Source organism: Rutilus rutilus (genome assembly GCF_951802725.1).
Source record: "Rutilus rutilus genome assembly, chromosome: 11".
Classification (NCBI taxonomy): domain Eukaryota; kingdom Metazoa; phylum Chordata; class Actinopteri; order Cypriniformes; family Leuciscidae; genus Rutilus; species Rutilus rutilus.
The window spans coordinates 40,051,473-40,066,855 of record NC_140216.1 but is presented as its reverse complement, the minus strand read 5'-3'; the positions used below and the strand labels follow the sequence as shown (position 1 = coordinate 40,066,855).

The 15,383-nt window shown below is 40.5% G+C and overlaps 1 protein-coding gene across 1 annotated transcript; it reads right to left on the bottom strand.

The window, feature by feature from the left end:
• Positions 1 to 3,335: 3,335 nt before the first annotated feature.
• eomesa (eomesodermin homolog a) lies at positions 3,336 to 10,110 on the bottom strand. Its single transcript, XM_084424239.1, has 7 exons — positions 9,694 to 10,110; positions 7,907 to 8,767; positions 7,347 to 7,501; positions 6,574 to 6,695; positions 6,052 to 6,210; positions 5,904 to 5,965; positions 3,336 to 4,498 (listed from the first exon to the last, which is right to left on the bottom strand). Exons 2-7 carry the CDS (start codon positions 8,629 to 8,631, stop codon positions 3,721 to 3,723), a joined length of 2,001 nt encoding a protein of 666 aa, XP_084280365.1. The 5' UTR covers positions 8,632 to 8,767; positions 9,694 to 10,110; the 3' UTR covers positions 3,336 to 3,720.
• Positions 10,111 to 15,383: the final 5,273 nt, after the last annotated feature.

Here is a 15,383-nt window from a genome sequence, read left to right as displayed (position 1 = left end):
GTCGATTGACTTGTTGTAAGAGTACAGTTCCTGTCCTCCCGATGCTCAGGGTCATGTGTGCATGTGATCCATTAGCTAAACGAACAAGACAAGATCAGACATCCTCGAGGACTGTTCATGAAGAGTTCAGTCTCAAAGTGCCACGACAAAAGGAGAAAAAAACAACAAGTGAAAAAAAAAAAGTGCCACCAGTCTAATAGATACTGGCATGGGTCATTGAAAACCCCATTAACTGCTTATAATTGTGCATATGAATCATTGAACTCATCTCCACATAACTTTGAGTTATTCAGCATTTGTTTGCTTGATGAGCACAGTTTGATGTTGATGAGGTGTTACCAGCTGAACCAAGAAATTAAAGGTGCAGTAAGCAATTTCTGAGAAAGGCTGTTGATATTTGAAATCAGCAAAACACGCCCCCTTCCCAATAGGATCACACCCCTATCTTGATAGCTCCACCCCCAAATTCATGAACACGCTATGCAATCATAGACTGTATAAAATATGGACGTAGTGTTCGTGACGTCACCCGTAGGTTTCTGAAGAGCGTTTTTAAAAAGTGGGTGGAGCCTGCCGTCGCCATCTTGGCAGCGTCACTTCCGGATAAACGAAAATGTGCAGCGAGGCGGATTAGCTGAGGTGACGTGACACTAACAGACAGCAGACAAACGACTAGTAGTGACATCAGCGGCAATCCACCTGTCACTCAAGTGGCCACGCCCTTAATTATGCAGAACTTTAAGGGTTAATATGAAATGGATGCGTTATAAAAATATTCACCCAACTTACAGTCATCATGAAGGGCAAAATTAACTATATAGACCACTTTGCAGGCTGTAAACATGATTTTCTCTGCTGTAAAGTTGGCATTAAAGTTGGTAAAGTTGTAAAGCATTGTAACATGGGGGTTTATGGGATTGACTCTCTTTTGGAGCCGGTCTCTAGCGGCCAGTCGATGAATTACAGTTTAAGACCGGTAGGTTGGCGCTTATATGCAACGCATCTCCCCCATCATAAGTGGAAACGCCTCTTACTGCTGATTGGCTACAGGTGTGTTTGATGCTCGTCCTGGGCTGTGTTTCCCAAAACCATCGTAAGCCTAAACTGATCGTACAGAGACCATTGGTGGCAATTGTTCCACGATCAATTCACGGCTTACGGTGGTTTTGGGAAATGCAGCCCTGATCCACTTTCAACAGCTTCTCAGAAATCGCTTACTGCACCTTTAAGATGGGACATGTTCAAAGTCTTGAGGCCTATACCTTTAGTTTGTGTTGCATATAGGAAGAGGCAATACTGTATGATGTTGAGGAGGGACATTCTTAATCTAGAGTATTTGTCAAAAAAAAAAAAAAAAAAAACCTGTGTATGCCTCAGTGTACAAGATGATGTCATCAATATTTTTGGTCAGTAACTTTAAAATGTGCAACACTAGCATTATTTTGTCATCTTTTAGGGGTACACAAGCATATCCATCTTATATGCATAACCATATCCAATTTTTTTCAGGATATCCAACACGAAAGTAAGCTATTTTGGACAGGTAAAAAAAAAAAACCGGGAGGGAATGACACCGGAAGTCTCGCACATTGGTTATAAGGTTAAACATAAAAGCTAACAGACATGGACTGGTCTGGAAGAAACTACATAAAGACAGAAAGTCAACATTTGAAGTGGATCAAAAAAGTCCATCAAAGTTGTCCCAAGACAAAGAACGGGTAGGCCTATTGTTCAAAATTCATGTATAACTATGATGAAAGGTTTTGATCCAGCTCATATGTTGACTGCTGTATTTCTTAAAACACTGTTTTCATAATTTAAACCGTCATACTTTGTGTTCTAAGACTCAGGAAGTAAAAAGAGCCCGTGATCTCGGTGATCCGGTGTGGGATTCGCTGACACGAGTGTTGAAGGAACACAGAACATTTATAGCCCCGCTACCCCCATCAGTACCCGCCCGGGGCAGATGATCTCAGCGCCATCAGGAGCTCAGCATCATTAGAAGGTGTTAATTGGAGTTAGTCGGAGTCTTCGCTTTCTGTCAAGAAGTCTGACAACAGAATTCATTAGACTTAAAAATACCGGGGCATTGAAATGAACTCAAGAGGGATTCGCTGATGAGGAAGGATTGCGAGCTGACAGACAGAACAGTGCAATTCTCCTTAAACATGGCGAACATGAGGCCCATCCTCGCGCATCTTGCTTAGGAAGTTTATCAGCTCGACCGTCTTCTCATATTTGATGCGTAATTTTCACACTCTCATTGAGCCTCTTCCGAAAAATATAGCAGGAAGGAAGTCACTAGCCTCCTCAATTAAGAAAATTGTACGTGTCAAAAATGTAGGTCTTAAAAAATGAAGGGTGTTTAATGATATTAATGCATCAGGTTTTAATTTCTTCTATCAAAGGGCTTTTTAAAAAACAGCTGGTTTTGCAAAGTGAACTTTTTTTAGATGCGTTTCATCACAATTAAAGGCTGGAAATGCATCCGATCCATCCTTTATTTTTAAGAGGCTTCTGATGCCGTTTTGAACAATGTAAATGTGTTACAGTTCTTGGACATAATGTTGAACCGTTTAATGCAAAGTAAGATTGTGCGGTCTCTGTACAGAAACGCTTCTAAATGTGTTTAGCAGGGGGCTGGAAAGGAAAATGTATTTGTGTCACTTTCAACTAAAGCGCAGAAAATAGTGGCCATAAAACACAAAATGAGGAACCGCAGTGACTTCCTCTGTCACATTCACCCAGAAATGCGTTTCGTATGATCCGAAATAACTCCGGGAAAAGCTGCTGAATATACAGGCGACAAACTCCTGTTTGACAGAGCACGGTCAAAATAAAGAAAAACCTTCAAGGCGCGCCTTCAAATAACGACATAACGGTGCGTTTGTGGTTGAGTTTTCAGAGAATACACGATTGTTCAGTACAAAGATTGTTTTCGAATTATTTAGGACATTATTAGTCAAAGATAAATAAAATAAAACCTTAACTTCATTGAAAAAAAATTAACACGGATCTTTGGTTTATTACACAAATTGTGTTTATTTCTTAAATGGCTGTAAAACGTTTAAAATGTAAGAATTCAAATGATTAGTTACATTTTAAAATCAACGAAAAAAACTTTTTTTCTGTGCTTCACAAATGTTTTGCTCGCTCCCGCAAAATTGCTGAAAAACGTTCGAAACTGACCGTTTAAAACAAGACAACGTTAAGTAAATTACCGAATTTAATTTTCGTTAAGTTTTTATTTTTCGTAATAAAGTCCATGAATACGTGTAGTTTTAAAACACGTTTTCGTTAAATAAAACGTTCAGCAGAGAAACAGACAAAGAAAGTATGAAAAGCACATTTTATTTCACCTTTCATAACAGTGCCATGAGAACATTTGTACAAGATACATCACAATCTAAAGTGCACAAATACTGTACAACAGAGGGATCTTAAATAAAAGGAAGAAAAAGAAAAAAAAAAAGAAAAAAAAAGATTCACATTATGGCCATCTTATAAAAATAAGATTAAAAAGGGCATGCTTTAAAAAGAATACAAAGTAAAAACCCCCCCAAAAAAAGAAGCTTATGTATTTCACAAATAAACAAGCACAACCGGGGTGGCACGAAAGCTTTGGCACTTGCAGATTAAAAGATTAAAAACACAACATAGATCACTTCAAACAAAATAAGAGATAAAGAGAGAATTGATAAATTATCTGGAAAGCAGTTCTTAAGGGCTTGTATAGAAGGCGTAATAACCCATGGCTTTATGGCTCTCTTTGTTGTACTCCTCCGAGCTCAAGTCCTCACACTTTATAGTGGGCGAAGCGTCCGTACTGGATCCGCCGGGCGAAACGCGCCTCCTCTTACACGCCATGGCGTATCCGCTTGCGTCGCCCGAGTCGACGACCTTCAGGACCGGCGGAGCCTCCATCCAGGGGGCGGTGGAGCCGGCGGTCGGGGCCGAGGTGGAGCCCTCGTCCTGAAGCTTGTCTTTAGAGGTTAACAGGTCATCGGTGTAGGCCGGAGGACTCGGTCGAGGCGACCAGGGCAAGCCGGTGGTCATCTTCCTCTGATACGAGCTCCTGCTGCTCCAACCGGCCGCCATCGACGCGAAGGCGGAGTCAGGGTAGTAGCCGAGCGCGTGAGGACTCTGCAGCGGAAGCGGTTTAATGCCGTACGGCAGGAGACTGGACGCCGAGTACTCGCTGTCATAGGACAGGTCTAGTTTGCTGGACGCGCCGCTCTGTTGGACGGGCCCTACGAACCAGCGCTGAGCCGAAGCCGCGCCGGAGGCCGAGTCTTCGCTCTGAGGGGAAAGCAGGCCGTTGGTTTGCGGCACGGCGCGCTCGCTGCCGTAGAAGCGGTGGTTTTGTGGCAGGTTGTTTACAAACTGGTCTTGGAAGAAGGGTTGCATTGCATAGCGGGCGCCGGGGACAATCTGGTGCGACCGCGGAGAATCAGTAGGAGAGGGCGTCAGTCTGTCGCTCTCTGGAGCCGTGTACATCCTGAGAGGAGAGAGAGAGAGAGAAAGAAAGAAAGAGAGACTGTTAGCGATTTGTCGCATTGCATTCTTTAACAAGAGTCAATGTAGACACACTATTAGATCATTTCAGTTAATGCATTAACTAAGGGAACCTTATATTGTTAGTCCTGCTTTACTTTAATTCAAAACATATGCTCTCCCTCTTTTTTTATAATTCAATGTACAAATATAAACGGCAACACTTCAAATTACTAGGCGACTAATCATGAATAATAATTCTTAAAACATTTCAACATTTACTAGAATTAAAAGTTGCATCTGTTCATATTATATAATGAACCTGAGCTAACTAAACTAACAGTTTTTAGTAGATACTGTAACGAATTGCTCACTGTTAGATCATTTCAGTTAATGCATTAACTAATGGAACCTTATATTGAAGTGTTACCACTTTACCTGTATTCAAAACATTACTTTCTCTTTTTATTTAAGGCTTCTACACGCTTAAATAAATAATGATGGTTCCAAAAACCTTTAGCATCAATGAAACCTTTTCCGTTGGACAAAAAAAGCTGGGCTATTTTAACTGATGTTTGGGTTAAATATGGAAAAAAAACAACAGTTGGGTTTAAACATTTTGAATTTAAAAACAAACTGTTAAAAAATTCCACTTCATTTTAAATCAGGATTTGTCCATATTTGACCCAAACATGTGTTAAAACAACCCAGCATTTTTTAGAGTGAACGGTTCATTATAGTGGAAAAGGGTATTTTAGATTATTAAAATATATATATATATATATATATATATATATATATATATATATATATATATATATTAAGAACTTTCACTGAAAGGTTATTTGGGAAATCTTGCTAAATCTAAAGATCTTCACTACAGAAATATTGTATAATGTAATATGCAAATATAAATGGTAACACTTTACATTAGTATGAACTATGAACCATGAATAATAATTCTTAAATTTCAACATTTACTAATACATTTCTAGAATTAAAAGTTGTATTTAATGGACCAGAGCTGACATGAACTAACAGTAAAGTTTTTAATAGATACTGTAACGAATTGCTCATTGTTCGATAAATTTAGTTCATGCATCAACTAATGGAACCTTATATTTGAGTGTTACCATAAAGTCCTACTTTACCAGTATTCATATTTCTACTGAATTTGATCAACTCTGCACTGTGGCATAAACACACACAGAATGAAACCAGACTCATGTACCTTACAAAAAATGTTCAATGTTTTTGTTAAAAAGAAAGGTTTGAGAGTCATCTTATCCTTTATAAAATGTAGTGAACTAAAGGAACGCCCTCATATTTCTGGGCTGTTTTCATAATTCGGTCAGCAATAATGTGTTTTGCACTTCTCAGTCAGGGACGGTTGTTCGAAAGGCACTTACGAATCATAATTGTCCCTGAAGCCTTTTGCGAAGGGGTTGTGGTCGATCTTAAGCTGTGTGATCTGCAATTAAACACAAAGACGAGGAGTTGAGAAGCGACACAAAAGCAGAAGTGGCTGAAAGGAGCTGTGGCTGTGTTTCTGCTTACGTCTGTGTTCTGGTAAGCCGTTACAGCGATGAACTGGTTCTCAGGGAATGTGAAGGTTTGGGTTTTGGCGTCGCTGCTCATGTCCTCCACACCATCCTCCGTCACCTCCACGATGTGCAGTCGAGGCTGGTACTTATGCAGGGACTGGAGGACGATCATCTATTTTAACACACACACACACAGCGTCAATGTTTGTGCAGAGTTCATGGCCAGCGTTTGCTGTAGGTGTCAAAGCCACACTGAAGACCTGTGGGTGTGTGTGGAGGAAGAAACTTCCACACACTCATCTTTAAAAGATCGCTGCAACATGAACCAAAATACATTCAAAATAAAGTACTATTCAAAGGTTTTCCGGTAATATGCTATATGCATTCAGAGTTTAAGAGCATTGCTCTCCAACATTAATGTCTGTTTTTTTTTTTTTTTTGTAATAAACAACGAAGTTCATGGTGTCTTTAATGTTTTCCATCCACAATTCCTCAACCTACTTGAGAACTTCTTTAACAGAGTGATTTTGATTACCTGAGTATTGTTGTTATTTGCACCCTTGTTGTTGGTTAGCTTCAGTTTCCCGAAAGATATCTCTTGTCTCATCCAGTGTGCCCCAGTGTTTGGTGATTCAGGGTGAACATAAACCTTGTTTCCTACACAAAAACACACGCAGAACATGAATGTTTTGTCTTATTAAATTATTAGTTGGGCTAAATAAAGCTGAGACCTTTTGCACTGGTGTAAAACAGATGTATCATGACTAAGAGCGATTTGTTTTGAATAATTCTAATACACATAGGAGAATAACACGTCCACCCCCGCGTGTCATCGCTGCAAATCGCTCACATTAAATGCGAAACTTATTTCATTGCATTGAAACTGCTTTCATTTTAAAACGAAATGCAGTGTTAAAGTGTGAAAAAATATCGAAGTTTAAATAAAAGTAATAAAAACAATCGCGCGCACGAACGATAACGTTTGTTTTAGCTTTCAAATTGTTTGAATTAATTCGTTGAATTTCACGCGTCGTTGGCAATAATCATACATGCATAATTATATTAAGGGAGATTCTATATATCTAACTAATTCGTTTATACCAACATCGAATGAAGATTAAAATCCCACTCAAAAGAAAGAAGAAAAAACGAATATCTAATTTAGTTTTTAGTTGCATTTGATCATAAAGGCCATAGCCTACTCGAGTAAAATATTATTTATATTTTCCATGAGAGAAAAAAAACCCCTAACAACACGTTTAACTGTAGAAATAACAGGTTGTCATGTTGCTGAAATTCTTTCCTCACCTTGCATGTTGTTGTCCGCTTTCCCGCAGGTCACCCATTTCCCGCCCTGAAACCTCCAGTGGTTCGGATCGGCCAGAACAATCTCCACAAACACATTATAATGCGCCGTCAGGTTCAGTCCGGTGATGTTAAAACTTAGAAAGGGGAACATTCGCCTGCGAATATGATTATTGATAAAATAATTAAGAATGACGGATTCGAAAGGAATATTCGTTATTCAAATACATCTTATAATTTTATTAAAATGTTGCATGTTTTTTCAGTTAAAATGACATTTTAAATTATTATACATGCATGTTCTAAATTACTTAATCATTTTAAAGCAAAACTTTAACAGCATTTTTTCTTTTCAATTACAGCACTCTATAAAATGCTGGGTTGTTTCAGCCCATGTTTGGGTCAAAAATTGGGTTTAAAATTTGAATTTAAAAACAACCGTTGGGTTAAAAAAAATTACAATTAACTTAACGGTTGGATTTGTCCATCTTCGACCCAAATGCGCGTTGAAACAACCCAGCGTTTTTCTTTTTCGAGTGAGCTCATGAACTTCTCGACATTACCTGCCCTGTTTGGTGATGATCATCTCAGTCTGATGGCGGTGAAATTTGAGCCACAGCGGTCTGTTACACAGGTACACCTGCGCCCTGGTCGCGGAGCCCGAACCCGGGATGGGCATCGAGCTCAAACTGGAGCCCGGTCCGGGATAGGACGGGTACAGGCACCCGGGACCCTGTCCGAACTGATAGCCGCTTCCAAACTGACTCCGACTGGCGCACACGGCGGATGAGAACCCGGCGGGTGGAAGAACCGAGCCGTAATGCAGAGAAGACGAATACCTGGACCCGTTCGAGCCACTGTACACCGAGCCGGTCTGGCCCCCGTACGGGAAGAGAGAGCACGGGTTGGTCACGTCGGAGCTCGGTTGGGAAGATGATATGAAATAACGATCAGTGCCAAGTTCGTCGATGTTGTAGCGGCGCGCGCTGGACAGCTCGTCGTCTCCACCGATTACCGGAGAAGTTTTCCGCGCGTCCGGTGCGGCGGCTGCCGCTGTTGCTTTAGTCCCGGGGAAGCTCTCGGTGTCCGCCTCATCCATCAGCGTGTTCCCGCCACTCAAGAACTTCTTGGCACCGGAGCTCTGCTCGGAATCCGTCCGGTCCATGTCCTGAAAATCGATCTGCGTTGACCCCGGGCTGTTGCTGGTGCTCTCGGAGGACGTCGACAGGTTATAGAAGGTCTTGGGTAAGTTTACAGATGCGCCAGGGAGGATGCTTTCTAACTGCATTCTTCAATACACTGATACGGGGATGAGGATCAATCAAAAGCTGGTCGAGATCAATAAGTAGATCACACCAGGACGAGGCTCCGTGCGCCCCGCAGTTTGACCTCTGAAGCGACACCTCCGGATTTTCAACTGTAATCTGTGAGTGACAGAATTGTTTGAGAGAGTTTATATATTCCATCTCACTCGAGGGGGCGGAGCCTTTGCAATTCGTGCGTTCTGACCGTTTTCTCATTGGCTCAGAGGCCTTCGTTTTAATATGCCTACTATTAAAAACATATCACTTTCTCTTTTTTATTTATTTAAGGCTTCTACACGCTTAAATAAATAATGATGGTTCCAAAAACCTTTAGCATCAATGAAACCCTTGCCATTGCACAAAAAAGCTGTGTTGTTTTAACGATGTTTGGGATAAATGTGGACAAAAATCAACCTTTTGGTTTAAAAATTGAATGTAAAACCAACCAATTCACTTCATTTTAAATCAACGGTTGGGTTTGTTCATATTTGACCCAAACTTTTTGAAACAACCCAGCATTTTTTAGAGTTATAGGTTCATTATAGTGGAAAAAGGTTTTTTAGATTATTAAAATGTTTTGTACACTAAGGAAAACATGAGAGCTTTTCACTGAAAGGTTCTTTGGGGAACCAATGGTTCTTCTATATTGCATCGAAAACCCCCTTTTTGGAACCTACATTTTTAAGAGTGATTTTTTTTTTATTGACTTAAACACCTGGCCCTGGTAAGTGGGTGTTATCATTATTATTAATAACAATGTGTTTTATATTTACTTGGAATGCATCTAGGTTTTGCCTAAAAACATACTTATCATAGAACGTTTCAAAATTCGTTTCAAGCCAATTAATGAGTGTTAATTTGAGACTGACATTGAACCCACTGAGGAACTTGGAAGTGGATTGACACCATTTTTGATGCACTGAAAACAAAACAATTAACGAGTCCTCCAGGCTGACCTGAGAGCGGTTGATCTAAATACACTTGAGCTCGACTGAACTTGGCAACCCAAATAATTAACAAACGATTAATGAGGAAAGCAAACTCACCACAGACTGTCAGTCAGGACCGCCATGCCTTGAGTTGCTCGTGTCGCGGGGGTTAAAGTTCACCCCTCTCCGGTTCAGTGTGTATGGGCTCAATCTTTTCTCTTCTTTTCAGCACTGGAGTCCAGAAAGCGCTCAGATTTTAACGAGCTCGAGCAGCAGCGTAAGTTCTGTTCCCGCACAAGTAGGCTAAACGTTCACAAATTCCGTGAGATTTTAACGTGCATTACCAAAGCATTCCCCGTATAAAAAAAACGTATCGTGTATTTACATATTTAAGTGCCTAATCTACGTGTTCTAATGTGTACTTCTATTGTGAACTCTGTTTCAGCGTCTTCATGATTCGGACGAAACCCTGCTTTGAAGATTGTTTTCAGCGTGCACGAGGTGAGTGAGTGAGGCGCGCGCGCTTGCGTCACCTGAGGAGTTCTTAAAAAACCTGCGCCTTTAATAATAGTAGCCTATAAATACAAATATACTCAATAATTAAAATAAATTGCCTATATTTATATATATATATATATATATATATATATATATATATATATATATATATATATATATATATATATATATATATATATGTTTTTTTGTTAAAGTAAATATAATAAGTGCATTTATTTAGCCTACTTAATTTCAGAAATAATAAAAAGGGATACATCTATTAATTAAAGTTTAATTGATGTTTATAATTCCTAAATAATAATAATAATCATAAATGACTGCTTTAAGCTACTGAACCAAATCTTTATTTATAAAATAGTCGTATTTGTTTATTAAACACCATGCATTTATTATTATTATACGTTTAAATCTACAAAGCGAAACATTGCGTTATTTTAAATTATGAAATTGAGCTCGAAATACGCAGGTTGTATTTATCAAAACGTATGCACGATGCAAACAATGTATGAACACATTTTCAAAACGCGAAAAAAAAGGAAAAAAAAAAGGAAAAGAAAACACCACCCAGGTCAACAGATGGAAAAACAATTGAGCCCCAGTTCACCATAAGGTAATATCTGATTGTCTTTATCATCAGGCGGTGGTTATAAAAAGAGAGGGGCGGGGGAAAGGCAAATCCCACCCGGCTCAACCTCTTTCCAAGCTCAGGGAAACCGGCCAATTATTTTTCCGTGTGAAGGAACCGGTGATCGTGAAGGAAGAGACAGCCGGGCGGATAGACACCGCCTTATTAAAACCCTTCTGTACCTCAAATCTGATAAGAGAGAGAGAGAGAGAGAGATACAAACGCACGGAATCGCTGCTTTGCGCTCTTTATAACGATACGGAACCAGGCGGACCGGGTGGCGATAATGGTCGGTTACCCGGAAAGGGTCGCACGCTCAGCGCGAGCGCTCTTTAATGAAAAACCCACCGGGTGTCCTCATCAAACCCATCCACTGACTCTCTTTAGCTCGGCATTGTAATTAAAACTCCTTGATGACAGCCGTGGGCTGCATGCTAAATTAAAGCGAGTTTGTGATACATTTAATAAATCACAGGTTTGTGATTATATTAGGCTACTCAAAAATAACACTGTCAACCATTAACCTTTTCACACTCGAAATGACATATTTGGTCCATCTGACCTCATTTTATTCGCTTTAAAGGAGACATCATTAATACTAATATGATTTTAGGGTCGCATGTGCAACACATTTTCCCTTAAAGTCACCATGAAATCAAAATCAATGATTCGTGTTTTTGTAATGGAATATTGCAGTGTTTATCCGTTCACATCTTTATTGTTTTAAATTCATGTTCCTGGTATCAGAATAACAGCATCTTCTCTTCTCTGATGATGTGGGCGGGGAAACCTGTCACTCACATGAGATCAGCCAATAGGAAAGCACAACCATCCAATCAAAATCAAGCCCCGCCCACATTTGTCCTTGTTCCAGAAGCATCACGGCACAATAGAGAAGAAAAGACTAGCGCAACTTCCGTTTCATGCCGACTTTACATCAAGAATTCAATATTAAAATCTGGAAGTTCATACTCATTCATTATTAATGCAATGAAAAGCAAAGTTTGATTCGGACTTGGGCTCACGTCGCCTCGTCGTTTCAGCTCAGTCGCTGCGTCTAAATTATGAAATCAAATCCTGAAATGATCTCAACTGATGGTATGAGAAGGTGTGATGTAAAGACGATCCACACAGAGCACCTGCGAAACACACACACACACACACACACACACACACAGGAATGATTATGCGTTCTCACCTGACAGATCCCGGGTCCCAAGTGCCTTGTAGTTTTTAAGGTGTGAGATTCACAAGGATTAGCTCCCAGCTAAGAGGAATATTGAGATGAGAACGAGTTCTCCGTGCAGAATACTGAATTCTGCTTCCAGCTTTCAGACCAGCAGAGACACACTCTTAAAGATAAAGGCTTTTTAACGGCATCGAGGGTTCCATAAAAAATCTTCCAATTCCACGAATGGTTCTTTAGATTTTTAAAATGTTGATCACTCAAATAAAGAAGGTTTTGGATCCTTTATTTTGTAAAGTGTAGCTGAAGATAAATGAATGCCGATGATAAATGAAGCTTTGAAAGTGCTTGAGATGCTTTAGTCGTGTGCATCATAATGCCGTTTAAAAGTTTTTGCATTATTCATTAAATCAACAACATTTGCAGCTTCATTCAAATGTGATGAAATCTAAGCTTGATTCGGAAGTCGCTTTATTTGATTGATACATGTGGCCAATCATATGCATCTTAATGTTTTCACATTATTCCTCAAATCAACAGCTTCAATCTGGAAATCTGGAAGCTTAAAGTATACGGAAGCATATAAACCTAGCAAAGCTTGATTCGGAGGTTGCCTTAATTTGTTGCTTTATTTTGCCAATCACATGCATCTTAATATTTCAGATGTTTTCACATTATTCCTCAAATCAACAGCTTCAATCTGGAAATCTGGAAGCTTAAAGTAAGCATATATGAATATAACAAAAACCTAGCAAAGCTTGATTCGGAAGTTGCTTTAATTTATTGCTTTATTAGCCAATCATATATATGCATCTTAATGTTTTCACATTACTCCTTAAATCAACAGCTTCAATCTGGAAATCTGGAAGTTGCTTTGTTTTATTGCTTTGTATATTTACGCTTCATAATACCCGTGTGCAGATGTGTGTTATGAGCAGGGGATATGTGTGTGTATGTGTGTTTGCATGTGTGCAATCTAGAGATGTGTGAAGAATTTGGGGAAAAGGGGCTAAAAATCTGTGAAAAGACAGAGAGGGGGGCTGGAACTCAGCTGGAAACTGATTGGCTGCCAGCCTGAGGAGGAAATAAGAGTCTGCTGTCCTCTCCGGTCTGGGACCTCGGTGACCAGGCGCAAGATGTCTGTTTCGGCCCCCGAGGGCCCCGCCGCGTCCCCTCAACACTCCTCCGCCTCTGAAAGCGTCTTTCTCATTTTATTATTGACTGGAAATGCCACCCAGTCTTTATTTCCCTCCCTTGTTTTCTCTCTCCGAGCGAGCGAGAGAGAGAGAGAGAGTCGGGCGAAAGGCTGCGGGTGAATCAGGGTCACTCAAAATCAATACTGTGCTTTTAGACGGGACAGATACATAAGGGACGGTAATAGTCTTAAATGTTCTTTTGTAACTCTCGGAGGCTTTGGTGGAAGATTTGGGATCTTGAAGAATCACGACACATTTTTAATTTTCCAGACGCGAACTGTGAGTATTTTCAGCGCCTTTCAGTGCAGAGCACAGATCTGGGTCAGTCACACAGATTTAGTCAAAGTCCATGATTGTATCCCTTAAAACTCATCTTTGATCACCGAAATGACATATTTAAGCGTTTTTACTTGAAAAAAATGTCTTCATGCCTTAAAATATCTTGAATGTAATTCGACACTCTCGCCTCATTTAGTATACGCGGTTCTATGAATATGCAAATGAGCCCCGCCTCCACTCACTCACTCAGCTCAGAGATCCACTGGTTGACGATCACACGTTGATCTGATTGGTTATAAGGTAGTTTGTGACGTCAGAAACACCAGCGATTTCAAAGCGTGTTTTTGAGACTGTCTTTGGTTCACTGCAGTTTTAAGGAGGAAATACTCAGCAATGGTGTCGACTTATGAATTTACACATGCTTTGTCTTAAAGCACATTAAAAACACCACATAAGCCGCTTTCCGACCAAGTAGTTACAGGAACTTAGTTCTAGGAACCGTCCACTTCTAAACAGTTCTAAGAACTACTCTCCCCCAAACTCAGTTTTGCTGTTTGCGTTCGCACTGGCCAAGTGGCCATAGGGACTGGTAGGAGGGGTAAGGGAGTGACGCAAGGACGGTGACTTTTATTTTGACGGCGCAACGGACCTTTATTTTGGCGGCGCTGAGAACGCCAGAGCAAACAATGCTCGCATTCTCTGTGTTTATTAGTTAGCGATCTGTCTAACAGTACTGTTTAATATGTTATTAGATAGAACTGTAATAGAAAGTAGACAGTATATGAAAAAAAGGTTATTAGCCTATGTGGTTGATGTCCAGTGTTGCTAACGTTAGCTGGGCAGATAAACATAATCATGTTTGGCTTGCCCTCAAAAGTTGCGTTGGATTTTCTCTTCAGCATGAAGGTTTAGAGACCCATCTATCACTGTTTTCCATGTTTGTATAGTTAGTTTATGGAGTAAATATATAGGCTATAATCTGTGTGTTTACATTCTAGCTGTTTTAAAAATGGCGGGTGCTGGTGTTCCACGTGCGTTCGGTCATCAGCGTACACTAACGTCACGGATAGTTCCTATAGTGCTGGTTTAGACCCTACTCTGAAGTAGGACCTAAATTAGTTCCTACAAATGGAGTTCCTAGAACTAAAATCGTTCCTAGTTCCTGCGGTGCGAACACGCCGACATCCGGGTACTTTAGCCAATAGTTCTAGGAACTGTGAAAAGGTTCCTCCGGTCGGAAAGCGGCTATAGACACATAAACAACATTAAAAGCTGGATTTTCACCACAGGGCGACTTCTGCTGTGGTATAAAATGCACATTAAACACTCATTTATGTACATGGAAAATGAAAAACATAAGCACTTTGTAAATATTTTAAATGAACAATACTGAAAATGATATTCGCTATTAATCTGGACAGTCCAGGCGTTCTTGACCTTGACCTGTCATGTCACTCCTCCTCATGCACTCATGACCTTTGACCTGTCATGTCACTCCTCCTCATGCACTCGTGACCTTTGACCTGTCATGTCACTCCTCCTCATGCACTCGTGACCTTGACCTGTCATGTCACTCCTCCTCATGCACTCGTGACCTTTGACCTGTCATGTCACTCCTCCTCATGCACTCGTGACCTTTGACCTGTCATGTCACTCCTCCTCATGCACTCGTGACCTTTGACCTGTCATGTCACTCCTCCTCATGCACTCGTGACGTGACAGTGGTGTATTAGCGCAGGCCTTGCGCTGTCGTCGCTAAATGTTCGAGGCGTATCAAACCGCGGCTCCGTTACTGAGGTCAGATGATGACAGACTGGACATATGTTTATCCTCCAACTGATGTCAACACCTCGTTAGATCTATCCATCCATCCCTCCATCCCTCCATCCCTCCATCCAATCCATCCAATCAATCCATCCAATCAATCCATCCAATCCATCCATCCATCCATCCCTCCCTCCATCCCTCCATCCAATCCATCCAATCCATCCATCCATCCCTC